Genomic DNA, 26566 nt, shown 5'->3' with positions numbered 1-26566 from the left:
TCATACATTTTTCTTTATAGAAGTGGTGCGACACACACAAAACAACAAAGTATTTTCATAGGCATATTTGAACTTGTTAAGACAATTGTTATTAGGTATATCCAGTTGTTTTTTTTTCTTGTTTAATTTGTTGAAATTAATTTTACTTTGACCCCCCCGATACCTAACCTCACATGTGGGGCGGTGATTAAATGAAACATTTAGCCTTAAATAATTTTATTTTTAACGAAATAATGTAAGCACTAAGTAGTTTGGATAAGTCTGTTTGTTTTCTTCGAAGAAAGCTTTTATTTATTGTTTTGGAAAAAAGTTTTTCCATTTATTAATTGTTTTTCTCTAATGTTTTCCTTTGTTTTTTTCATTACAGATAACCATAATCGAACGCCAAGTATTCGATTTTCTCGGATACATGTGGGCGCCAATATTTGTTAATTTCTTTCATATTCTATTCATAATATTTGGATTTTATGGAGCATATCATTTTAGAATAAAATATATAATCACAGTGAGTATTAATGGAAGTTAATTATTTTGTTGTTTATTTTAAGAATTATTATTATGGGAATGTGTGACCAATAAAAAACTACCTCAATAATAACTAAAACAAAAATTTATTACAAAAAAATTTATCCATCTTGAAAAGTGCCACAAGAAATCAAGTAATAGAAGTGAGCAAAGGCTATAGTCGGGACGGTGTCGACCATGTGATACGCTACATCACTACCCCATAGATACTAAAGTTATCAGTTACCCTGGCGACTATTCTTCCATTGGAAGGCTTTGCTTTTGGAATACCCTACTTGAAGAATAAAACGTAGACTTTTCTCCAGATAAGTTTTTTACCCATTCGGATCCTCGAATATTATCTGACCATCACCAAAATCGATAGGCTTTTTCCTCTCTGGGACCCTCCCTCCCATTTTCCCAATTTCGTTACGATCCGATCAAAATTGCGACCAGTAGCGTGATTACGAGATTTAGATGGAAAGATGGGTGGTCGTCGGACACACATAGCCAGATCGACTCAGCTCGTCGAGATATACATTTTGGTATATATAAGTATATGTCGATGACCATTATGTCAATGTGTTACAAACTTTTGGTCTAAAACCAACCTCCCTACATAGTGGTGGTGTATGGTATTAAAACATTAAATTCGGCCGGGTCAAACTTTTTGTATCCCTTTTATACCACCATAAAATATTTACAACTAAAATGGAATAAGGTGGAAATACTTTATGACCACAAATATTCCAAATGCCTAAATTAGCTCAAACAAGTAAAAAAGTATCAGTCGGCTTTGCCGACAGAGATATACCCTCAGCATGGGCAAATTGAAACACCTTTTTCACAAAAAAATTATGTAGTTAGGGGGTTTCAAAATTTTGGTCGTATAAACCGACAAAAATGTTGATTAGGATTAAAGTTCAAAATTTTTGCGGAAAAGGTAGTTAAAGGAATGGACCGACATAGACCATGGGGGTGCCATAGGGGGTTTTTACATCCTTCGGGCTGTTTTCTCAAGGAGTATGGACTTGCCCATGAAATAACTTTTACCATCGTAATTGAGGCAGCGAATGTAAGTTGCTTCAACAAAAATCAAAGTGATTCAATAGCAGGTCTTAAAGTGAACTTATCCAAAATTTTGTGTGGGAGGTACAGGATGAAGTGGACAAATATAGTCCATTTTCGAACCTGATCTATATCTGGTAGATATTATGAGAATGTGTAAAGTATGGACCAAATCTGTCATTCCCATCAAGAGTTATCGTGCGCACAATTTTTCCGAATATTTTTGAACTTTTGTGGGGTAGCTACCTGAAGGAGTGGACCGATATGGATTATCTACGAACTTAAAGTAAGTTTGGAAACAATATTACGAAGGCCAAATCTTGGCCGGAATCGGCATTTCTGTTCGAGAATTATCTTGCGCTTCCACCCATAAACATGGTGTCATAGGGTTTGTTTTTCAACTTTCAGGCTATTTTTCAGGAAGTATGGACTTGCCCCTGAGGAAACTTGTACCTTCGTATAGGGGACAGTGAATACAAGATATTACAACAAAAACCAAGGCGATTCGTGAGCAGGTCCTAAACTGAACTTTTCCGAAATTTTGTGTGGGAGGTACCCGAAGGAGTGGACCGATTGAGTCCATATTGAAACCTCATCTAAGTTTGGTAGAAATTACACGATGTGCAAAGTATGGACTAAATCGGTTATTCCCTACAAGAGTTATCGTGCGCACAAGTTTTGCGACAATTTATGAACATTTGTGGGGGAGGTACCTGAAGGAGTGGACCTATATGGACCATCTTCGAACTTAAATCGAATCTGGACAAAATAATTCGATACCCAAAACTTGAACCGAATCGATTGATCCGTTCGAGAGTTATCGTGCGCACCAGCCAGCCAAACAGACAGACAGACGGACGGACATTGCTAGATCTACTCAAAATTGTCTGAAACGGATATCGTACAAACATACTTGGGGTCTAAAACCATTATTTCGATGAGGCACATTTTTGGTCGTATCAAAGTGTAAATCACCAATATTTTTGAAAATTTAACATAGCTGAAGCCAAGGTTTACCCTTTTAGAACACGAGACTTGTGATTGTATATTATACAAATTAAATATTTTTGGATAAAATGAAATGTTTTTGGACGTGGCAAAAAGTATTGGCCTTAAAAGATAATTTGCGTGGAAGCTGTGGCTATGTTTATGTTAAAAAATGGGTAAAAATGGGTTGAAGCCAACATGTCTTTTTTAGTTTTCTCTCGATTTGTGAGTAAACCACAGTTCTCTCGATTTTCCTGTCAAAGTAAAAGTAGAAGCACACTAAATAAGGATCATCTCACTAATGTATTACTTTTCAAAATTTGAACTGCTTCTACCATTAAATGATGCTGACATTTTGAAGCCAGATTTACAGTGTTTTTTGAAATTTTCTTCTAATTTCATTCCGCAAACAGGGTATTCAAAAAATCATATATAGGATTGTAGTACTCGCGATTCTGAGTTATTTGAAATTTTGTGCGAACATTTTTCAAAAAATCATATTTTTCAGGCCTAATTTTTACAATTGTCATTTGATTTCCTCGTACTCTATTGCACATTTTAGTTTTTTACGTTCCGGATCCAATAAATCATTCCTCGTGAAAATCCATCTACTAAAACGCGAGTTACGAGAAATTCCAAAGTAGAAAAATCACCTAAAATTGTTTTTGAAAATATCGCGCATTTTATCGCGTTTTCTGCGGATTGTTTCCACTGCAAAGAAAAAACTAGTGCAGCATCTTCGTTTTAGCGGATACAGAGATTTGAAAACTTCACTGATAAGGAAGCTACATTCATTTTATCCCAAAAAATAGTGTGTGATGCTACATCCACGGTTCTTGATTGATCGCCTTCAAACAGATATATTTCGATGTAGATTTTCATGGTGGACACTGAAATCGGATGCGGACAAAAATTGTATGCAGTTTGTGCAAATTAGCGATATTTTATAGGTTTTTTAATGCAAAGATGCAGCCGATGCTACATCTTAGAGTCAAAATTATATTTCGAAAAATATATACAACTTAATAGATATGGTCTTGCTGTACATGAAAATCACATGCGGACAAAATGATTTTGATAATTACGCGATTTACACGTATTTTAAAATGCATATAAATTAAAATGGGTTATTTGAGCTCTATTTCCATTTCAGAAGCTTTGAGATATATCCTCATCAACCCAATTACCTTCCCTAATGGGAAAGCTTTAATATGAATGTCAATAAAGCAAAATCCGTCTGTTTTATTGGGAGATTTAAGCAAAATGAAGGAAGTATCCCTATAGATTTTTACAATATTTTCTACTACATAATGCATGTGAAAAAATATTTTTTCAAACAAAAAAAAAATTTTTTTACCAAGATATGTGCTTATTTTTTGGCTGTAACATCGAAACTATAACACCAATCTGTATGATTGTAATCTCATTTGATTCGCCGTGAAGTTTTGATCCATAACAAATTTTTATGTAATTTTATGACCACTAAATGGGCTTTAATTTTGAAAAAAATTGACTTATATTCAATTATTTATCAGTTTTATGTACATTCCGCGAATTCTGTGTAACATTTTGCAGGTATTATGCAATCTACTCGCTTAAGTCACTTCGAGAGAACTTTTTTGTAACAATTGTGCTCATTAAAATAATTAGCGTTTTTATAATATTTTCTTTCTTAAAAAATCGAAATAAAAGCGCCATATCTTTTGTCCGCAACAACCAAAAATTGGCTCGCGACCAGATTCGTGCTGGGAATTTTTTTCTTAACCTACTTATCAAAAATCTTTGATGTAGCGCGAAAAAAATTTATCCTTTTTTTCTGAAATGGAGTATGAAATAATTGACAATATTCGTGAAATACCCTCTTTAGCCTAAAGGCTGAGGGTATAAAAACGTATATATCCTCCCTTTATATGGGGGCTATATTAAATTGTGACCATTGGGATTCTCAAACGTCAATTATTACTAGTTCGATTAAAAATTGTGGCTAAAATCCTTAAAATATAGAAAATCGGAAGATATCGTTATATGGAGGCTATACTAAAACATGGACCTATGCTGAAAATTTTTGATTGAGAGCCTGAAATGTGTAATTACGGGTAGTTCAATAAAAAATGTACCAAAATACCGAAATAGGGAGGTACTGTTATATGGGGGCCCTCTACATAACATTTTTGTCCTGCAAGCCGAATAAAGAAAAAAATCCATTCCTCTCTATTTGTTGCTTTATTCTCCAATATTGAATACCGCGCTTTCCGATCTCGTCTTCCACTTTTTTGCTCCATCAAAGCCTTGATCTTCCAGTTCTGCGTGAACGGCTCGTATGTATACGTCTTTCATGAGGGTTTAACATCGCTCATTCTTATGACATGGCCTAGCCAACGTAATCGTTGTTTACGGCCAGACCCGCTTTAGCAGGTTCTCCTTCAACCTTCTTAATGGCCTTAACTGCGGCAATCATCAGGTTGTCCTTGACGACTTCGTTGAAGGACAGTTTAGTAGTTCATCAGATTGGAGTGATGTGTTTTCACTTCCATTTCCAGATTTCTTAACAATCTTCAGAACGCCGGACGGCTTTGTTCTGAATGGACAGAACTGTTGCTGAATTAGCGTTGGGTAGATGAAGTGTTTTCGATGCTGAATACACTTGGTTGGTTGGCTACGAATTTTTGACTGGAGTCTAAAATATTATCCTCAGAAGGGTTGCCAGAGTTCAGCTGAGGAGTTTTGTTTGAGTATTTTTTACACCCTCAGCCTTTAGGCTAAAGAAGGCATAGGCATTTTATTCATATGACCAAAATGAGCCTCATCGAATAATGGTTTTAGACCCTGAGTCTGTTTGGACAAAACCCGTTTCAGACAATTTGGAGTCGATTTAGCCATGTCCTTCCATCTGTCAGTCTGGCTAACGCGCACGATAACTCTCGCACGGATCAACATATTCGGTGCAGAATTTTGCCGTCGTAATATTTCGTCCAAACTAGATCAAATTCGAAGATGGGATATATCGGTCTACTCGAGTACCTCCTCTACAAAAGTTCAAAAACTTTTCCTTAAAATAATTCTCGAAGGAAATACCCGATTTGGTCCATACTTTGTACATCGTAAGATTTCTACCAGACAATGATGAGGTTCGAATATGGACAATATCGGTCAATTCCTTCGGGTACCTCCCACACATTGGTGAAAATGACATGCCAAAGCATTGGTGAAAATGACATGCCAAAGCATTGGTGTAAATGATGCATCGAACATTTTGCTGGAAATACATGCTCTTGCAAAATTTCAAGCTTCTACGTTAAAAAATAACGATCCTATTCAAGAAAAGGAATTTCGGAAAATGGCAAAATTGCAGATTTTGTTGCAAGGACGGATCCCAAAACCAAGCGTTTTCACGGTTTGAGTTTCATTACTTACTCCCACTCGTACATGATTGATAATATCCCATATTCTCACCTTCATAAGATAAATATTCCATGAAACAGTTTTTCATTTTATAACATTTTTGGTTCTCCTATAAAATTATTATTTTGTTAGTTACGACTTTTGACATTTATGGTGCCGATATGTCGCTTGCCCTAGAGGTTTTGTGTTGTATTCCAGTCACCTCTTTGCTCGCGACAATGTCAATTCTCAACCGGGCTTGGCAACGGCTATGGAGCTTTTCAAGAAAATTTTTTTCATTTTATGTTTGAAATAGAAGAGCTCTTCCAAGCCGACAAAAATATAAGAAAATAAGTTTTAATTAATTTCTCCTTGGAGTCGAGCTTTATGGCCGATGATTTTTGCAAGTGAAAAAGGAAAGCCGAAGATTCGAACCGTTTGGTAGCGGCTCGTCAGGCATATCGGCTTTGGAGGGGCTTCGCTGTCATCTAACTTTTCCTCTTTCAAATGCAATTTGTTTTTTATAACGATGGATATTTGTCCATTAATTAAATTATTATTTTTAATGTCATAATTATTTAATTAATATTAAAAATGATCTTTGCCCTAATAGGCAACATTTTCAAATAAGAAAATCAATTCATTCGAGCCAGAGTGAAACCCGACTTCAAAAATTCCATTTCAAAAAGGCACACATTTCATACAAAACACCAGATGACATTTCATAAATAACAATAATGGTTATTTTCAGCTTTTTATAGCTCGTTTCAAATATTGTTATAATCTGTTACACTTCATGGAGGTGAGAAAGTTCTAACATGACTGGTCAGAGTTTCATTTTGTTAGTGCTATGATTTATCACAAAATAAATATTTACATTGTGATATGACAGCTGAGTCTCGTCGTAACCTATCAAAGTGACGCCAATCACGTTTTTCGAAGAGAAAGGTACTAAAACAGATTACAAACACCAAACTCTATACTTATCTACATACCTACATATTTATATTTAGATTATTGTTTTTTTATTATTGTATTATTCCGAGACTAAATCAAAAAATAAGGGTTATTGTGGGTGATGTTGATTTTATGACCCAAATATAAAATAAACCAAATTGCAACGTCGCTTTTCTAGTAGACGAGGAAGAAAAAAACGAAATCAATTAGAAACACGCACAAAACAATTGGACTACCTACCACCTACCAACCAGCCAAATTGATATCTTATCTGGAGGGAATGTTTTTAATCGAATCGATAGATCGGTGGAACGCGAGCCATAAATATTTAGAGAACAATGACAAAAAATAAAAATAAAAAACAAAGCCAAAAAAATAAATAAATAAACAAATTGTTATCGTTCATTGAAATGGGGAATTGAAGAAAATGAAGATTTTTGTTGTTTTACAAAGGTATGACTTATTACACAAACCACACGCCGCCCATCCTTCTTCCCTTTTCCTGATTTATATGAATTTTAATAGCTTTAAATGTGGTCACACAATTCAATACACTGTTTAAATTTTATTTTTATGAATCACTGAATTACAGCGTTTTTTGTTTGTAACTATTTTTCTCACCAACTAACTGTATATGTACCTTTGTTTCTATTTTCAGTATTTAATATGGAATTTTCTGTGGATTGGCTGGAATGCATTTTTAATATGTTTCTATTTAAATGTAGGAACTTTGGATAGAGTAAGTATTGACGTCAATTATTGTTTTTGTCATATTTATTTGTTTTTGTATATAAACTATAATAAGTAAATGTTTTACTTGGTTATACTAGAATTACATTCCGAACGATCATAACGGTATTCATATATAATTAATGTTATGTTAATAGATAGAGATTTACTGTTGACTTTTGACAATTGGTCCTCGAAGAAAATCCCCCATCTATCGCAATTGAGGAACGTCAGCTGCCACGAGAAAGCAGAGTAGTTTCGGCTCAACTACGTTCGGAATGGTGCAGCCGTCTGAATTCCTATAGAGCAAGGATCGATGCCACTGTGCAAAACATATGCCCAGCATGCGGCACGTGATACATCCCAGCAAAAATCCTCATTACAAAACCTCCTTTCCCACCCATTATTTTAACAAGGGCATGTCGCGCAAAATATCTGGTTATTTTGTAACCACTGAAATAAGTAGTCAGGATCTACTCAGTATCTACTTATTTCAGTGGTTACCATCTACTTTGTTCAGGGGTTACAAAATAACCAGATATCTCGCGCGACATGCCCTTGTTAAAATCATGGGTGTGAAAGGAGGTTTGTAATGAGGATTTTTGCTGGGATAGCACCCTTTAAACTGCCCTGCAAAACCTGCTCAATTAACTCTAGTAAATCTGTGGTTACATCCCATCGAAACAGCCACATTCCAAGAACACCCTAGAGGCAGACAACAACCGTTTCCTTTCTACGTCAGTAGTCGTCTTGTGGAATCTATAGGGTTTTGCCTTTAACTATTCCCATTGATATTGCGAGTGACGCCTTTGGGAGTTCATTAGAGGCGGATCCTACTCTGGCTAGTTCGTTCGTCTGTTTTTTCCATTACCAACAAGTCCCTTATGACCTGGGAGTCATTTAAGAACTACTCAAGTCATACCCGCTCTAACTGAGCAAGTTATTTTCCACATGACAGTATTTGAATTTTATGTTAGGAGCTGCGCTAGACTGTCGACACAAATTCCTACTGAGATTGATGTGTGATGCAGTAGAAGTATATGACAAGCTTCCGCTATGTCCGCTATGCTAAACTGGGGACATAAGCGTTATTGGTGTTTTTTACAATTATACATGACCTTCATGTATATGGCTTTGTAGCATCTGTTATCCACACCCTTTTCTTCGTTTTCGTAAGCGTAGGGTTCTTGTATGATGCCTATATCTAGATCTTCTTCAACCAGAAGGCTCCTCAGGTTATCTAAAGCTGTTCTAGAGTGCTTCAGATTGATCTGCACGATCTTATGCATCATTTTTGGGGGCGATGATGTGGGTGGCTTCTTTGGCTGCCTGTTGTCCAGCAGCTTTTCGGCATCGCCGATTTTATCTACGTCGTCATCTCCATTCGGGTCATCTACATCCAGTAGAAGTATATTACAAGCTTTCAAGTCCGTTGTGCTAAACTGGGGGCAAAAGCGTTTATGGTGTTTTTAACAATTAGATATGATCGAAGCTTACTGTTATCCTTCACCTATATGGCTTTGTAGCCTCTGTTATCCACACCCCTTTCTTCGTTTTCGTAAGCGTAGGGTTCTTGTATGATGTCTATGTCTAGATCTTCATCGACCAGAAGGATCCTCAGGTTATCCAAAGCTATTCTAGATTGCTTCAGATTGATTTGCACGATCTTGTGCATCATTTTTGGAGGCGATGATGTGGGTGGCTTCTTTGGCTGCCTGTTGTCCAGCAGCTTTTCGACATCGCCGATTTTATCTACGTAGTCATCTCCATTCGGGTTATGTGGGAGTAGGATTTTAACATTTGCATATCCCTATTACTAAGCCGGCACCCAATCCAAGATTTTATCATTTTTATGGGTGACAAAACTTATCTCAGTTATAACAAGTAAAAAAGTATCAGTCGGCTTTGCCGACAGAGATATACCCTCAGCCTTTGTGTATTGAAACAATTTTTTTCCCAAAAATATGTATGTATTTAGGGCGTTTAAAAATTTTGGGCGTTTGGACCGACAAAAATGTTGATTAGGATTAAAGATCAAAAGTTATGCGGAGGAGATACCAAGAGGTATGCCAGCCACAGCATATGGTGCCATAGGGGGTTTTTACACTCTTCGGGCTGTTTGATCAAGAAGTATGGACTTTACCTTAAAAAACCTTTTACCATCGTAATTGAGGCAGCGAATGCAAGTTGCTTCAACAAAAATCAAAGTGATTCGAGAGCAGGTCTTAAAGTGAACTTATCCGAAATTTTGTGTGGGAGGTACCGGATGGAGTGGACAAATATAGTCCATATTTGAACCTGATCTATATCTGGTAGATATATTAGGATGCATAAAGTATAGACCAATTCGGCCACTCCCTTCAAGAGCTACCGTACGAACAATTTTTCCGAACATTTTTGAACTTTTTTGGGGGAGGTACTTGAAGGAGTGGACCGATATGGTTTATCTTCAAACTTAAACTATGTTTGGACAAAATATTACTAAGGCCATATTTTGGACCGAATCGGCAGATCCGTTCGAGAGTTATCTTGCGCTCCAACCACCTCACACGGTGTCATATGGTTTTTTTTGCAACTTTCATGCTATTTTCTCAGGAAGTATGGACTTGCGCCTGATGAAACTTGTACCGTCGTATGGAGGGCAGTGAATACAAGTTGATAAAACAAAAATCAACGCGATTCGAGAGATGGCCCTAAACTGAACTTTTCCGTAGTTTTGTGTGGGAGGTACCCGAAAGAGTGGACCTATTGAGACCATATTGGAACTCTGGTAAAAAGTTTAAGCTATACACAGTATGGACCAAATCGGTCACTCCCTTCAAGAGTTATCGTGCGCACAAACTTTCCGAACATTTTCGAACTTTTGTGGGGGAGGTACCGGAAGGAGTGGACCGATGTGGCTCATCTTCGAACTTGAACTAAGTTTGGGCAAAATATTACGAATGCCAAAATTTGAACCGAGGCACATTTTCATCGTATCAAAGTGTATATACCCTCCTTAGCTTAAAGGCTGAGGGTATAAAAAGACGAAAGACTGCGTACCTGGTGCATATAATGCGAAATCAAAACTATAAATTGCTACAATATATATTCCACATAAAGATAGAAGGAAGACCTGTTAGAGGAAGAAAGGAGACAACATGGGTCGATAATGTTACAGAATGGACTGGCATCCGATATACTACAACCTTATTATCAAAGGCTAGAGATAGAAATGCGTTTACAGACATACTAAGCAATCTTTAAAAAAATATTGTATATATGAGGAAAAGTCAAAATTTTTTAGTTTCCATGAAGCCAAGGTTTGCACTATTATAATACGCGAACTATTGTAGTTTACCAGTAACTATGACTATTGCTGGATTATTTTAGATGTTTTTGTACAAAGCTCAAAAATTTAGCAAAAAAAATTAATTTACGTGGTAGTTACGACCGCGTAAAGGAAAAAACATAGGTAAAAACACGGTGAAGCTAAAAACGTTTTTTACATTGCTATTCGATTTCTGATTAAACCATTCAAATGACGGACATCTGTCCAAAGTAAAAGTAGGAGAATACAAAATGAAGATTACACTTCTAATGTATCACTTTCCAAAATTTTCACTGCATCCACCTTTTATGGATGCTGACATTTTGAAGCCGGATTTCAGGTGTTTTTTGTATTTTTTATGTAACTGGGACGCGCATTCGGATATTTCGAAAAACCAATTATAGGATTAAAGAACTCGCGATTTCGCATAATCTGATATGTATATTGAGTATGTAGCCCACACAGCAGCAGAGTAATCTACTGCCAAAGGCCAAAATTTAGTGTGATATTTTTTCTAAAAAACCTATTTTTTGGGTACAGTATTTACAATGTCGTTTTGAGTGTGCTGGTACCCCGCGATATTTTAGTTTTTCGACGATCCGGATCATATGAATCACAGATCATAAAAATCCATCTACTAGAACGGCGGAAATGGCTACTGCAAAAATTGAAAAATTTGCGAAAAATGTTTTTCAAAATATCGCTGACTAATTCGCGTTTTATGTAGATCGTTTCCATTTCAATGAAGAAAGTGAATCATCACTCGCGTTTGTGCGAAAACAGCAGTTTGAAAAATTTAGTGGCGTGGGATCTGTATCCGATTTATCCAAAAAATACTGTGTGATGCTACATCCACGGTTCTTGATGGATTTTATTGAAATATGTTTAGATCGATGTATTTTTTCACGGTTGATAGTGAAATCGGATGCGCATAAAAAGTGTATGCACTTTGTGCAAAATATAAGCGTTATACAGTTTGTTGCACACTAAACTGCAGACGATGCTACATCTTAGCGGCCAAAGTAAATCCTGGCAAATGTGTACAAATTAAAAGAGAAGAATTCGCTGTATTGGTAAACCGCATGCGCATCAAGTGATTTTGAGGATTTCGCGATTTACACGCATTTCAAAATGAACATTACCCGATACAATTTTATTTCAAGATTATACCCCATTTAAAGGAACCCACCATTTATTTGAAAGATATCCATATCTTCTGCTAGATGTTAGCGTGTTTTCGAGAAGTGATTAGAATAAAAAATGTGATTTATTGCGTGAAATTTAACTAAAATAGAAGAAAAACTCCGACGTATTTTTCTTACATTTTGTTCAACTAACTCACAAAATAAATTTTAATAAATATTTTCTCTTACAAAAATTTTATAAATTTCCTCAATATATTTTTTTGTTTTCGCTATAATATGCAAACCACTAAACGGATTTGTATAGTTTTGGTTTCATTTGAATCTTCGCGATGTATAGATTACGTACATATTTTTTATATATTTTTCAGAGGCATAAGCAGGTTGAATTTTATTAAAACAAGTTGCAAACTACCAATTGTTTGCAATTCTTTCCTAATTTCCGCGAAAATGCACAACTTTTTCACTAAAGTTATGGGACCTCAGTAAACATATAGTATGTAGGGAGCCCCTAATTAAGAAAGTTTCTCAATATAATGATTAGAGTCTTTTAAAGATTTTTTTCTTTTTATCAGAATTAAAACCGCCATAACTTTTGCGCGCAACAACCAAAATTAGTATCACGAACAGATTTAAGAATGGCATTTTTTTCCCAATCTATGTACCAAAAATCTGTCATGTAGCTTAAAAAAAATTTTTAATTTTTTTTTTTATGGAAAACTAAAAAATTTTGTCTTTTCTTCATATACGTATTTATAAAAACAACTCTATTTATAATTATATTGGTCGCTAACATTCGGAAAACGAATTGGCAAATAAAGAAGAAGAAAGAAGATGGACTCCCTCGGCTACCGCTCCCACAAAAGTTCAAAAATGTTCGGAAAAAATGTGCGTGCGATAACTCTTGAAGAGAGAGTAACCGATTTGGTCCATACTTTGCACGTCGTGGAATTTCTACCAGACATAGATGAGATTTCAACATGGACTCTATCTTTTCACCCTTTTCGGGTCCTCCCACACAAAAGTTCAGAGAAGTTCAGTTTAGGACCTGCTCTCGAATCTCTTTGATTTTTTGTTTTAACAACTTGTCTTTGCTGCCCCCATTACGACAGTACAAGTTTCATCAGGGGCAAGTCCATACTTCCTGAGAAAAGAGTCCGAAAGCTGTTAGGGCGCTTGATTTGGCGTTCATAAAATTGTGTCCAATCTTAGTATAAATTCGAAAATAGGCCATATCGGTCCACTCCTTCAGGTACTTCCTCTACAAAAGTTCAAAACTTTTAGCTTAAATGGTGCGTACGACAATTCTCAAAGGCAGTAACCGATTTGATCCATACTTTTTATATCGTAATATCTCTACGGGACATAAATCAGGTTTGAATATGTACTATAAAGGTTCACTCCTTCGACTACCTGCCACACAAAATTTGGGAAAAGTGCAGTTTGAGGCCTGCCCTCGAATCGTTTTGCTTCTTTGTGTAACATCTTCTACTCGCTGCCCCCATTACGACAGTACACGTTTTTTCAGGGACAAGTCCATACTTCCTGAAAAATGGTTCGAAAGCTGTAAAAAAAACCCTATGGCGTCATGTGTATCGGCTGGAGCGCACAATAACTCTCGAACGGATTAGCCGAATCGGTCCAAACCTTGGCCTTTGAATCCATTTAATTTTTGGTAACTTGTATTCGCTTTCTCCATTACGTCGGTATATGTTTTTTCAGGGACAAGTCCTTACTTTTTGAGATAATGGCCCAAAGGCTCCAGAAAGCCTTGCGGCACCAACTAAATTTTGTAGTACGTAAGATCAGCCTCGAAGGAAAAAACCGATTTGGTCCAAACGATCTACATCGTATTATATACACGTCAGAAGTATTGTGTATTACTTCCTTTCGTTAGGTCTGAGACTGAGGGTCTATCTTTGCCGACGACTGACACTTTTTCACTTGTTTTTGAATAATTTTTTGCAATTTTCTCTCCTTTTTCCTTTCCAGGATAGCGATTTACTTAATTTGGGTACCGGTAGTGTATCCTGGTTTGAGGTAAATGGCTATGGCTGTAAACCAACGTACAATACAAATATTACCTCAGAGGATCCCTTTCGTCCTATACGACCGGAACGAGTGGACGATTGTCTACTGACGTATGACATCGTTGAGGTTGTCCACTCGGGAGTGCAGTGTATATTCGCGGTAATATGAACCTCAATATAATTACACAAAATTCCATTAATTATTAAAATTTATTACTTTAATTTTTTACAGTTCTTTGGTATATTGGGAGCGATTTTAATAAGTTACATATTTCTAGATGAAGATGACAGATGTAAGTTTGAATTCATTTTTTTCTTTCCTTCATGTTACTATTTTTTACAATTTATATTTTTATTTTAAAAATTTTATGCGAAACAAGTAAAGTTGAATATTTTAATGTTAGTTTTTGAATATACAAATACAATGAGTGCACGAGTTTCTTCCTCATTTCTCGCCATCAATAGTGTTTACATTTCTCCTGCTATTATTATGGCAAATGTCAAGTTTGATAATGATGTAAGCCATTCAAAAGTGACATTCATGTTTTTTGTTGTTGTTTTGGCTTTTTGATGAAATGTGTTTGTCAACCCTTAAGTTATTTTGTTTTAGTTCCACCTTCCAACCCGCTGTCGCAGCCTTCTTGCCTTGCCTCCTTGGTATTTATTTTACTTCTGGTGTACATGACACCCAGCGAGTGCAAACCATAAAAAAGTCAAGGACTTATTGTGTGGCTGACTTGACTGGCTGGCAGTTTTTTTTGCCTTGCTCATTTCACTCTTTAAAAAGTTCACTTGTTCATAGTTTGTTTTTTATTTTAGTTGCAAAAAGCAAAAAAAAAAAAAAACACGTTCATACATAAGTTCAACATATGTATGCATGTTGTGCTATCACAGTTTGAACCTCTAAACTCAACCATATGCCGTTCAGCTGTTGTTCGTTCTTCTATGTTTTATATCATTTGCTGAAATATTGACATTCACAATGAATGCAAGGGGAGAAAAACTATTTAAATACACAGTGGTGGTTATTATCAAGAATGTGTTTAAAAATAAACACTTCTAATGTGTGATGCATACTTTTAGGCGAACTCTTTTAACATCATATACGTTAGTAAATATTTTATGTACATATGTAAATATTTTATTATGTATGTGTATTATTTCAGTTATTATGCTCTGGTTCCTCTGTATCTGGACCCAAAAATTCTGTAAAATGGACTGTTTGCGTCCATAAAAAAATTAGGAGACAGGTGAGTGGGGTTAATTTACAAGCCTGCCAAATAGGCACAGACAGCCTTTTGCTTTTCAAGAGTCCAACAGACAGACTAAATCGTCAGCACCCTAAGTTCTGCCGGCCAGCGACTTGAGGCTTGCGCGACTTGTGGCTTGCGCGGACGACTTAAACATGATATCGAACGTTACACACAATATTTTTGGGTAGTTAGTTGTCGGAATCAGTAGTGGGAGCCTCATTTCAGCCGTCCAAGTGGTGAACAGTGTGTCAGTGGATTAGCGGCGGACATTTTTATATCCCTCAGATGGATGAACCGATCTAGATCAGCTATGTATGCCTATTACATATGCCATCGATTATAGAATCCGACGGCAGGATCGTACAATCATCTCTATGTTGTCTGGAGGGCGTGGAATTTCAAAAAGGTAGAGGTTAAACAGTTCCTCTTGGGGAATTCCTTGTTCCACTCTACGGGTTTGGGACTTCTTATTTCTGAATTCCACAAACGTCTGGACTCCGCACATATAGTTGACTATCCAACGTTTCAATTAAGGCTGGAGAGTGGTCTTCTCTATATCCTCGAACAGTTTAGCATGGTTGACGCTATCAAAGACCTTCGATATGTCAAGTGCCACCATGACTGTTCGCTCGCACGGCCTGTTCTGGTTCACTCCTCTACTGGTATGTGTGGATATGACGTGCAATGCTGTTGTTGCAAAGTACTATGCATCTTCCGGAATCCATGTCGATGTTGGGCAACTGGAAAACTGCTTCCCATTGTGGGGAGGAGTAGTGCCTCTAGAATCTTTGCTACTGGCGACAGGAGGGAAATTGGCTTGTACGATTCACCTCTGCTGGCAGCCTTGCCAGGCTTTAGTAGCGGGACCGCCTTGCCAATCTTCCAGGTTTCTGGTAGAATATAGGTGGCTAACGATAGGTTAAGGACATTTGTTAAATACCCAATCCCGGCTTCAACCAGTTGCGGATGACGCCTGCCACATCGCCCATCGTAAATTGTGGTGCTATTCCCTAGTCTGAGCAGAATCGTCTACGGTGTAGCACACTCCTCTTCGGCCTAGCACTATCGGGGTGCTCTAAGAACTGCCGGTTAAAATAACACGCGCCTCTCTTTGGGTCAGTTAATATCGCCTTTGAAAGTAACCGCCGTTCTATGTATCGTCATTCTTTCCGTATTAGAGGGTGATTTAACCATTGCCCACAATTTACTTAATCCTGTACCAGGGTTACATTGGTTCAGATGGTCTTGCCACTTTTCCCCTTATATTCGCCAACTTGACTTCAGAAGTAAGTTCCCTGACTCTTGGATCTTCAGGGGTCGTACGACGAAGCTCATCACTCTCATTTGCCAGCCCCATCGCCTCTGTTGTGCAATTTGGCCTGATGCAGTGTTGATGTCCCGGAAAGTTCTCCCAACTACCCGAGGATCTTAGGGAATGGGTAGGTCTCTGAAGCGGTGATTGGTAAATTCGCTGAACAACTGCCAATCAGCTTTTCCATGGTTCAGAAAAGTACTGCGTTCAAAGGTTATGAAGTCGTGTAGTTTATTTATGGAGACGATGAAATGATGGTTTGCCAATGGAAATGGCGGGTTGCAAGGATACGTCATTTTTCAGACCTGTGTCACAATGGTGATAAAAGGCGAGCTGTGGCAATCTCCTCTTATCCTCGTAGGAGCGTCTTCATTCGCCGTGCAAAATGTGGAGCTTTGCCAGCGCTGTATCCCTCTGGCCATTACATAGGACGGAATGCCAATGGGCGTTAAAGTCACCTAGCACCAGAGGTTATTGCCCTACAAAAGCGAACTAATGTGGGGCACAGAACGCATCAGTATATAATCATTAAGCAACACTACTTCGGCAGTCCCACATTTTGCAGATACCCCCATACCCATACATGGAAAGTATGACTAGAGTCAAGTTCAAGCGATATGGGTCTGCACTGGACAGACTGGTGTATTAGGGAGGCAAGTCCTCCTCCTCCGCTTCAAGTACGTTCAAAACGTTGTAACCATCGCAACGTGGCAAGCTACAGGTGGTCGTGAGCTTTGTTTCCTGGAACGCGGCGACCATGATGTTTTTTTTTTTCGATTCATAAAGTCCACAATTTCCCTGACCATATTGCGGAGTCTGTTGCAATTGATTTGCGGTAATGATGCATTTCCGGGCTGCTGAACAACAACATGTGGTGTCAGATGGTGCGTTTGTTGTTGTTGGGGAGACTGTGGAGGCGTCTCGTATTCCGACGACGACGAAGTTGGGGACACACTGGGAGATGTTCTGGCGCAGCAAGCAGTAACGTACCTATCGCAGTAATCCTGGGTGCGAGTGAGGTCAGAGCACTATCGGATGTGCACCCATTCTCTACATCCATTACATCTCCCCATTGTTGACATGTGATGGATGCGGCGGATCTGAAAAACGAAACAGATCCACACTGGCCCTGGGTTTCTCTCTATCCCGGCACAGACCAAAAGAGCTCGGAGCAGGCATTCCGCGATAAATTGCCGCTCCTATGTTGAAACAAGTAAAAAACGTTAAGTTTGGCCGGCCCGAACTTTTTATACCCTCCACCATAAAATATTCTGAACTAAAATGGAATTATTAGTTTCCTGTTAGGTACAAAAATGTTCGACCACAGATACCCCAAATGCCTAATTTAGGTCAAAAATGTATCTAACAATTTCTTCAATCTGTTGGTATCTTCTTTATATGGGGATATACCAAAACATGGACCTATACGGAAGATTTTTGGTGGGGAAGTTTCGGGACTTCTGAGAACTTCATATGTCAAATTACAGCTAGTTCGGTTAAAAATAAAAATGTAGCTAAATTCCTTAATATACCTAAAACAAATTGCCAATGTGGACGATTTTTGGTGGAGAATTTTAGGGACCACTGAGAACCTCAAATGTCAAATTACAGCTAGTTCCGTTAAAAATTGTAGCTGAAATCCTCAAAGTACCGAAAATCGGGGGTACCGTTATGTGGAGGCTATACCAAAACATGGACCTATATTAACGATTTTTGGCGGAAAAGTTTCGTCACCACTGAAAACCTCAAGTGCCTAATTACAGCTAGTCAACAAAAATTAGCTAAAATCCCCAAAATACATTAAATCGGGAGGTACCGTTATGTGCGGGCTATACAAAACGTGGTCGTGGAAAAGTTTCTTTGTCGTTGCGAACATCAAATGTCAAATATCAGCTAATTCGATCAGAAAATGTAGCTGAAAGCCTCAAAATACTTTAAATCGGGAGGTACCGTTATATGGGGGCTATATCAAAACGTGGACCTATCTCAAAACGTGGACCTATCTCCACTTTTATTGCTGCAGTAATTTTTTTTGACCAAGTGGCAAATTGGAGACAATTTGGGCGGAAAATGTAACTAAAATCCTCAAAACACCTTAAATCGGGAGGTACCGTTATGGCCAAGAAATTTCTCCACTATACCACGTTTTGGTATAGCCCCATATACCAAAACGTGGTATAGTGGAGAAATTTCTTGGCCATTGGGAACCTCAAATGTCAAATTTCAGCTAGTTCGGTCAAAAAAATGTAGCTAAAATCCCCAAAACACCAAAAATCGGGAAGGGGCACCGTTATATGGGGGCTATTCCAAAACATGAATCTATATTGACGATTTGTTGTGGAGAGTTTACGGGATCACTGAGAACCTCAAAAAAAGGTAAGGTAAAAAAGGTAATGTTATATGGGGCCTATACCAAACGTGGACCTATATAGCCCATATCCGAACTTGACTACCACACTATGATGGAGGGTATAAAAAATATACGGATACGAAGATTCCTTCAAGCCAATCCGGTGCATAGAACCGGCCGCCGTGGTATTGCGCTCTCAAGAAGGTCTAGCTGATGGTATCTTTTATTTAATGACTAACTTGGTTTCTTCATATTCTTCGAATACTCTTTGAACCACTGTTTCTCTACTCCTATTCACCCTCGAATATTATATAAAACAAATTGCAATAATGTTTTTTATGTTTGCATTGACGATGATTGGCATTTTGCATTAGAATAGGACGAAGAAAAAAACGAAGAAAAAAAAACTGAAAATACGACGACATACATTCCAGGTGGGTGGTTGCTGTTGCAATTCCCTGATGCATAACAGCAGCCACAACAACTAGGTATAACCGTTAGGAAACAACGTCTGCGAGTATCCTATAATACAAGTTATTTGTTGTTGTTCTTATTATTATTGTTTGCTATCAATGTTATCATTATAGTCATTGCTTTGTTGTTTTCTATTGAGCTTTTGTGCCATTACAATGACGTTCGTCCGTCCGTCTGTTCGTCCGCTCGTCTATCTATCCGTCTGTCTGTTCGTCTGGCCTTTCGTTCATCTGGCTGTCATGTTTACAAAACAGACAACGGAAATGAATTTCCTATTTCCCTTTAGTTGACAATATCACAAATGTTTATTCCGTTGGGTTTACCTTGACATGATTGTGTGGTTGAATGGTTGGTTAGTTGACTGCGCTGGGTGGCTTATTCCATATTGTCGTCCTTCCCTCCTGTTTTTATGGTTTGTGATATTTGTTCTTTTGCTCAGATGTTGATGATGATGGTAAAAGAAATTCTTGTCGTCGTCTTTCATTGGCTCAATTTGTGGTTTTATAAGAAAGTTTAAAGGGAGAAAGGAAAGGGCGGAGCTAGTTGTTTGGAAGGCCTGATTTCCTCCATAACTTGTGTTTGTCGTTATCTAGTTCTATTTTTTGCTGTTTGTTCCTTGTAATAAATTAAAGAATAACTAATGGCAAATAAAAACAAAAGATAAACGATTTTTTGTTTTCAAATTAAACAAAACAAAAAAATCTTTCAAGAATTTGGTAAGAATTTGAGGAGGAAACGGCATAAGAATGTAATTATGGAGGTCAGTAAAAGAATTTTGAAACTTTTTTTAAAGAGGACATCATAATACAAAAAAAATATGAATTGAATTTGTAATAGACACCATTGCAGTTTTAGCGATTAATTTATATAGGTCCCCAAATTCAATTAAAACTGACCCGGGTGGTCTAAAGATTTGTGGGTGCTACCGGGATAGCTAAACTCATACATTCATTCTTACATACGATCTCCCAAAAAGGTCAGGTTTGTGAGAGGTAGTTCAGATGTTGAAATATCATAAAAAAAAATTTAAATTAAACTTTAATCCGATTATAAGCTGCAAATAGGGCCTAAAAAATAAAATAGGGCCCTAAACCCTATATCAAAAAGAAGACTCTCAGTGAAATTTGATTTGAAACATTTCTTTTTTTAACAATATCCCCAAAAAGTCAAGGATTTTGACTCACTATGGAATCATGTAAAATTTAGAGTCCAAAATTTAAACAAATAATTTATATATAAATTTTTAATGTAATTAATTTTCTTATGCAAATATTATACCTAGGTATATGGTTTATTATGAGACTCATAGTTAAATTTTCTGTAGAATTTTTCTTCTTTTGGATTTTTTCATCTAGAACCATGTTTCATGTTACTTTCATTCATCAACTCGAAACAAGAAGAAAAAATAATAATAATAATAATAAATAAATAAAATAAAAAATCGAAAATTTTCGTGTTTTTTCCAGCAAAATTGATTCTGATATTTTCATGATTGATATTCATGTAAATAGGGACTTTATTTCTTTGGTGACATATAGTGAAATTTGACAAAGAAAATTTTTGGCTTTGACGTCGTCCCTCTAAACTTGTGATTTGTGGGACAATTTTGAATAAACTCAGATGAAGTGCAACTTTTATTCTAAAACGTGTTTTTATGTTTTGCATATTCCTGGCGTTTACGTACAATTTACAGATTTGTTGTATGGTGACCTATAGCAAAATTTTATGACGAATAATTTTGTAGAATATTTTGAACTTAATCCGAGGGTTTTTGAAGGAGGGTTTAAATGATTTTAATAAAAGGGGCCAAAAAGGCCACTTTGATGAACCGCATGAGGGTTATTTTTATACGCTCCACAATAATATGGAGGGTATAATTAAATTTTCATTCCGTTTGTAACACATCGACATATTCATCCGATAACCATATACATACGCCAGTTCGTTGTCAGTCCGTCTGTTGAAATCAAGATACAGCTCGCAATTTTTAAGATAGACCTTTGTAATTTGGTATAGAAGTTTCTATTACTCCCAGAATGTTTGGTATTGCCAATGGGCTATATCGGTCCACGTTTTGATATAGCCCCCATAGAACGGTACCACCCGATTTTCGGTATTTTAAAGGTTTTAGCTTAATTATCACACCGAAATGACTGAAATTTGGTACTTAGTCGTCGTTGGGGGTATAAAACTTTCCCCCAGAATTTTTTTGGTGTGGGTCCACGACTTCATATAGCCTACATAGAACGGTACCTCCTGATTTTCGGTATTTTGAATGTTGTGACCTCAATATTCTCCTAGAAATGGCTGAAATTTGGTATTCAGTCTTCGTTATAGATACGAAGCTTTCCCCCAGAAATTTGCCGGTACAGGTCCACGCCTTCACATAGCCCCCATAGAACGGTACCTTCCTATTTTCGGTATTTTGATGGTTATGGCCACAATAATCCATTGAAATGGCTGAAACTTGGTATTTAGTCCTCGTTGTGGGTATTGAACTTTCCCCTCTAAAATTGTCGGTACAGGTCCACGCCTTCATATAGCCCACATAGAACGGTACCTCCCGATTTCCCTTATTTTGAAGGTTGCGAAATTGCTAAAATTTTGTATTTAGTCTTCGTTGGAGATACGAAACTTTCCCCCAGAAATTTGCCGGTACAGGTCCACTCCTTCACATCGCCACCATAGAACGACGGTACCTCCCGATTTTCGGTATTTTGAAGGTTATGGCCACAATAATCCATTGAAATGGCTGAAACTTGGTATTTAGTCTTCGTTGGGGGTATTGAACTTTCCGCTGTAAAATTTTAGGTATAGGTTCACGCCTTCATATAGCCCCCATAGAACGGTACCTCCCGATTTTCGGTATTTTAAATGTTGTGGCCTCAACATCCATCCGAAGTGGCTGAAATTTAGTATTTAGTCTTTGTTTGGGTGTATGAAACTTTCCCCATTTCACCTGTTGGTACAGGTCCACGCCTTAATACAGCCCCCATAGAACGGTACCACCCGATTTTCGGTATTTTGACGGTTGTGGCCTCAATATTCCTTCGAAATGTTTGAATTTTGGTATTTAGCCTTCGTTGGGGGTATAAAACTTTCCCCCAGAATTTTGTTGGTATGGGTCCACGCCTTCATATAGCCCCCATATAACTGTACCTTCCGATTTTCCGTATTTTGAAGGTTATGGCCTCAATATTCCTTCGAAATGGCTGAAAATTTCTATTAAGTCTTCGTTGGAGATACGAAACTTTCCCATAGAACGGTACCTCCCGATTTTCGGTATTTTGAAGGTTATGGCCACAATAATCCATTGAATTGGCTGAAACTTGGTATTTTGTCTTCGTTGGGGGTATTCAACTTTCCCCTCTAACATTTTCGGTAAAGGTCCACGCCTTCATATAGCCCCCATTGAACGGTACCTCCAGATTTTCGATATTTTAAATGCTGTGGCTTCAACATTCATTCGAAGTGGCTGAAATTTGGTATTTAGTCTTCGTTGGGGGTATCAAACTTTCCCCCTTTCACCTGTTGGTGCAGGTCCACGTCGGTATCACCCGATTTTCGGTATTTTGAAGGTTTTAGCTCCATTATCACACCGAAATGGCTGAAATTTGGTACTTTGTCTTCGTTGATGTTATAAAACTTTCATCAGAATTTTGTTGGTATGGATCCAAGCCTTCATATAGCCCCTATAGAACGGTACCTCCCGATTTTCGGTATTTTGAAGATTGTGACCTCAATATTCTCCTGGAAGTGGCTGAAATTTGGTATTCAGTCTTCGATAGAGGTACGAAGCTTTCCCCCAGAAATTTGCCGCTACAGGTCCACCCCCATAGAACGGTACCTTCCGATGTTCGGTATTTTAAAGGTTATGTCCACAATAAACTATTGAAATGGCTGAAACTTGATAACATTCATCCGAAGTGGCTGAAATTTGGTATTTAGTCATCGTTGGGGGTATACAACTTTCCCCCAGAATTTTGTTGGTATGGTCGACGCCTTCATATAGCCCCCATAGAATGGTACCTTCCGATTTTCGATATTTTGAAGGTTGTGGTCTCAATATTCCTTCGAAATGGCTGAAATTTTGTATTTAGTCTTCGTTGGGGGTATAAATTTACCGGTACAGGTCTACGCCTTCACATAGCCCCCATAGAACGGTACCTCCCGATTTTCGGTATTTTCAAGGTTATGGCCACAATAATCCATTGGTATTTAGTCTTCGTTGGGGGTATTCAACTTTCCCCTCTAAAATTGTCGGTATAGGTATAAAACTTTCCTTCAGAATTTTGTTGGTTTGGATCAACGCCCACATAAAACGGTACCTCCCGATTTTCGGTATTTTGAAGGTTTTAGCTCCATTATCACACCGAAATGGCTGAAATTTGGTACTTAGTCTTCGTTGTGGTTATAAAACTTTCCCCTAGAATTTTGTTGGTATGGGACAACGCCTTCATATAGCCCCCATAGAACGGTACCTCCAGATTTTCGGTATTTTGAAGGTTGTGGCCTCAATATTCCTTCGAAATGGCTGAAATTTGGTATTTAGTCTTCGTTGGAGATACGAAACTTTCCCCCAGAAATTTGCCGGTTCAGGACCACGAACGGTACCTCACGATTTTCGGTATTTTGAAGGGTATGACCACAATAGTCCATCGAAATGGCTAAAACTTGGTGTTTAGTCTTCGTTGGGGGTATTCAACATTCTCCTCTAAAATTGTCGGTATAGGTCCACGCCTTCATATAGCCCCGATAGAACGGTACCTCCCGATTTTCGGTATTTTAAATGTTGTGGCCTCAACATCCATCCGAAGTGGCTGAAATTTAGTATTTAGTCTTTGTTTGGGTGTATGAAACTTTCCCCATTTCACCTGTTGGTACAGGTCCACGCCTTAATACAGCCCCCATAGAACGGTACCACCCGATTTTCGGTATTTTGCCGGTTGTGGCCTCAATATTCCTTCGAAATGGTTGAAATTTGGTATTTAGCCTTCGTTGGGGGTATAAAACTTTCCCCCAGAATTTTGTTGGTATGGGTCCACGCCTTCATATAGCCCCCATAGAACTGTACCTCCCGATTTTCCGTATTTTGAAGGTTATGGCCTCAATATTCCTTCGAAATGGCTGAAATTTTGTATTAAGTCTTCGTTGGAGATACGAAACTTTCCCATAGAACGGTACCTCCCGATTTTCGGTATTTTGAAGGTTGTGGCCACAATAATCCATTGAATTGGCTGAAACTTGGTATTTTGTCTTCGTTGGGGGTATTCAACTTTCCCCTCTAACATTTTCGGTAAAGGTCCACGCCTTCATATAGCCCCCATAGAAGGTACCTCCAGATTTTCGATATTTTAAATGCTGTGGCTTCAACATTCATTCGAAGTGGCTGAAATTTGGTATTTAGTCTTCGTTGGGGGTATCAAACTTTCCCCCTTTCACCTGTTGGTGCAGGTCCACGTCGGTATCACCCGATTTTCGGTATTTTGAAGGTTTTAGCTCCATTATCACACCGAAATGGCTGAAATTTGGTACTTAGTCTTCGTTGGGGTTATAAAACTTTCCCCTAGAATTTTGTTGGTATGGGTCAACGCCTTCATATAGCCCCCATAGAACGGTACCTCCAGATTTTCGGTATTTTGAAGGTTGTGGCCTCAATATTCCTTCGAAATGGCTGAAATTTGGTATTTAGACTTCGTTGGAGATACGAAACTTTCCCCTAGAAATTTGCCGGTTCAGGACCACGCCTTCACATATCCCCCATCTAACGGTACCTCACGATTTTCGGTATTTTGAAGGGTATGACCACAATAGTCCATCGAAATGGCTAAAACTTGTGGTTTGTCTTCGTTGGGGGTATTCAACATTCTCCTCTAAAATTATCGGTATAGGTCCACGCCTTCATATAGCCCCGATAGAACGGTACCTCCTGATTTTCGGTATTTTGAAGAGTGTGGCCACAACAACCCACCGAAATGGCTGAAATTTGGTATTTGGTCTTCGTTGGGGGTATCAAACTTTCCCCCAGAATTTTGTTGGTATGGGTCAATGCTTTCATATAGCCTCCATAGAATGGAAATGCCCCCGATTTTCGGCATTTTTAATGTTGTGGCCTCAACATTCATCCGAAGTGGCTGAAATTTGGTATTTAGTCTTCGATGGTGGTATCAAACTTTCCCCTTTTCACCTGTTGGTACAGGTCCACGTCTTAATACAGCCCCCATAGAACGGTACCACCCGAGTTTCGGTATTTTGAAGGTTTTAGCTTCATTATCATACCGAAATGGCTGAAATTTGGTACTTAGTCCTCATATGAGGTACAAATCTTTACATATGAAATTTGTCGATATAGGTCCACGCCTTCACATAGCCCCCATAGAACGGTACCTCCCGACTTTCGGTATTTTGAAGATTGCGACCTCAATATTCCTTCGAAATGGCTGAAATTTTGTATATAGTCTTCGTTTGTATATAGTCTACGCCTTCGCATAGCCCCCATATAACGGTACCACCCGATTTTCGGTATTTTGAAGGTTTTAGCTTCATTATCACACCGAAATGGCTGAAATTTGGCATTTAGTCTTCGTATAAAACTTTCCCCCAGAATTTTGTTGGTATAGGTCCAAGCCTTCATATAGCCCCTATAGAACGGTACCTCCCGATTTTCGGTATTTTGAAGGTTGTGACCTCAATATTCTCCTAGAAATGGCTGAAATTTGGTATTCAGTCTTCGTTAGAGATACGAAGCTTTCCCCCAGAAATTTGCCGGTACAGGTCCACGCCTTCACATAGCCCCCATAGAACGGTACCTTCCGATTTTCGGTACTTTGATGGTTATGGCCACAATAATCCATTGAAATGGCTGAAACTTGGTATTTTGTCCTCGTTGTGGGTATTGAACTTTCCTCTCTAAAATTGTCGGTACAGGTCCACGCCTTCATATAGCCCCCATAGAACGGTACCTCCCGATTTTCGGTATTTTGAATGTTGTGGCCTCAACATTCATCCGAAGTGGCTGAAATTTGGTATTTGGTTTTCGTTGGGGGTATCAAACTTTGCCCCTTTCACC

The 26566-nt window shown here is 38.0% G+C and overlaps 1 protein-coding gene across 3 annotated transcripts in view; it reads left to right on the top strand.

The window, feature by feature from the left end:
- The window catches only part of NKAIN (Sodium/potassium-transporting ATPase subunit beta-1-interacting protein), a 198761-nt gene that overhangs the window by 121761 nt on the left and 50434 nt on the right, over positions 1-26566 (top strand). For all 3 annotated transcript variants that reach the window (XR_012408397.1, XM_073955137.1, XM_073955136.1), the window contains exons 3-6: positions 368-505; positions 7556-7636; positions 14071-14268; positions 14341-14401. Coding sequence is in view for 2 of the 3 variants with exons in the window: in XM_073955137.1 (XP_073811238.1) it covers positions 368-505; positions 7556-7636; positions 14071-14268; positions 14341-14401 (478 nt within the window). In the remaining variant the exon portion in view is untranslated. The remainder of the gene's footprint in view (positions 1-367; positions 506-7555; positions 7637-14070; positions 14269-14340; positions 14402-26566) is intronic.

This window comes from Musca autumnalis, unplaced genomic scaffold (genome assembly GCF_047663935.1).
Source record: "Musca autumnalis isolate F117 unplaced genomic scaffold, ASM4766393v1 scaffold_5, whole genome shotgun sequence".
Lineage (NCBI taxonomy): Eukaryota > Metazoa > Arthropoda > Insecta > Diptera > Muscidae > Musca > Musca autumnalis.
This window is presented reverse-complemented; position numbering and strand designations above follow the sequence as displayed.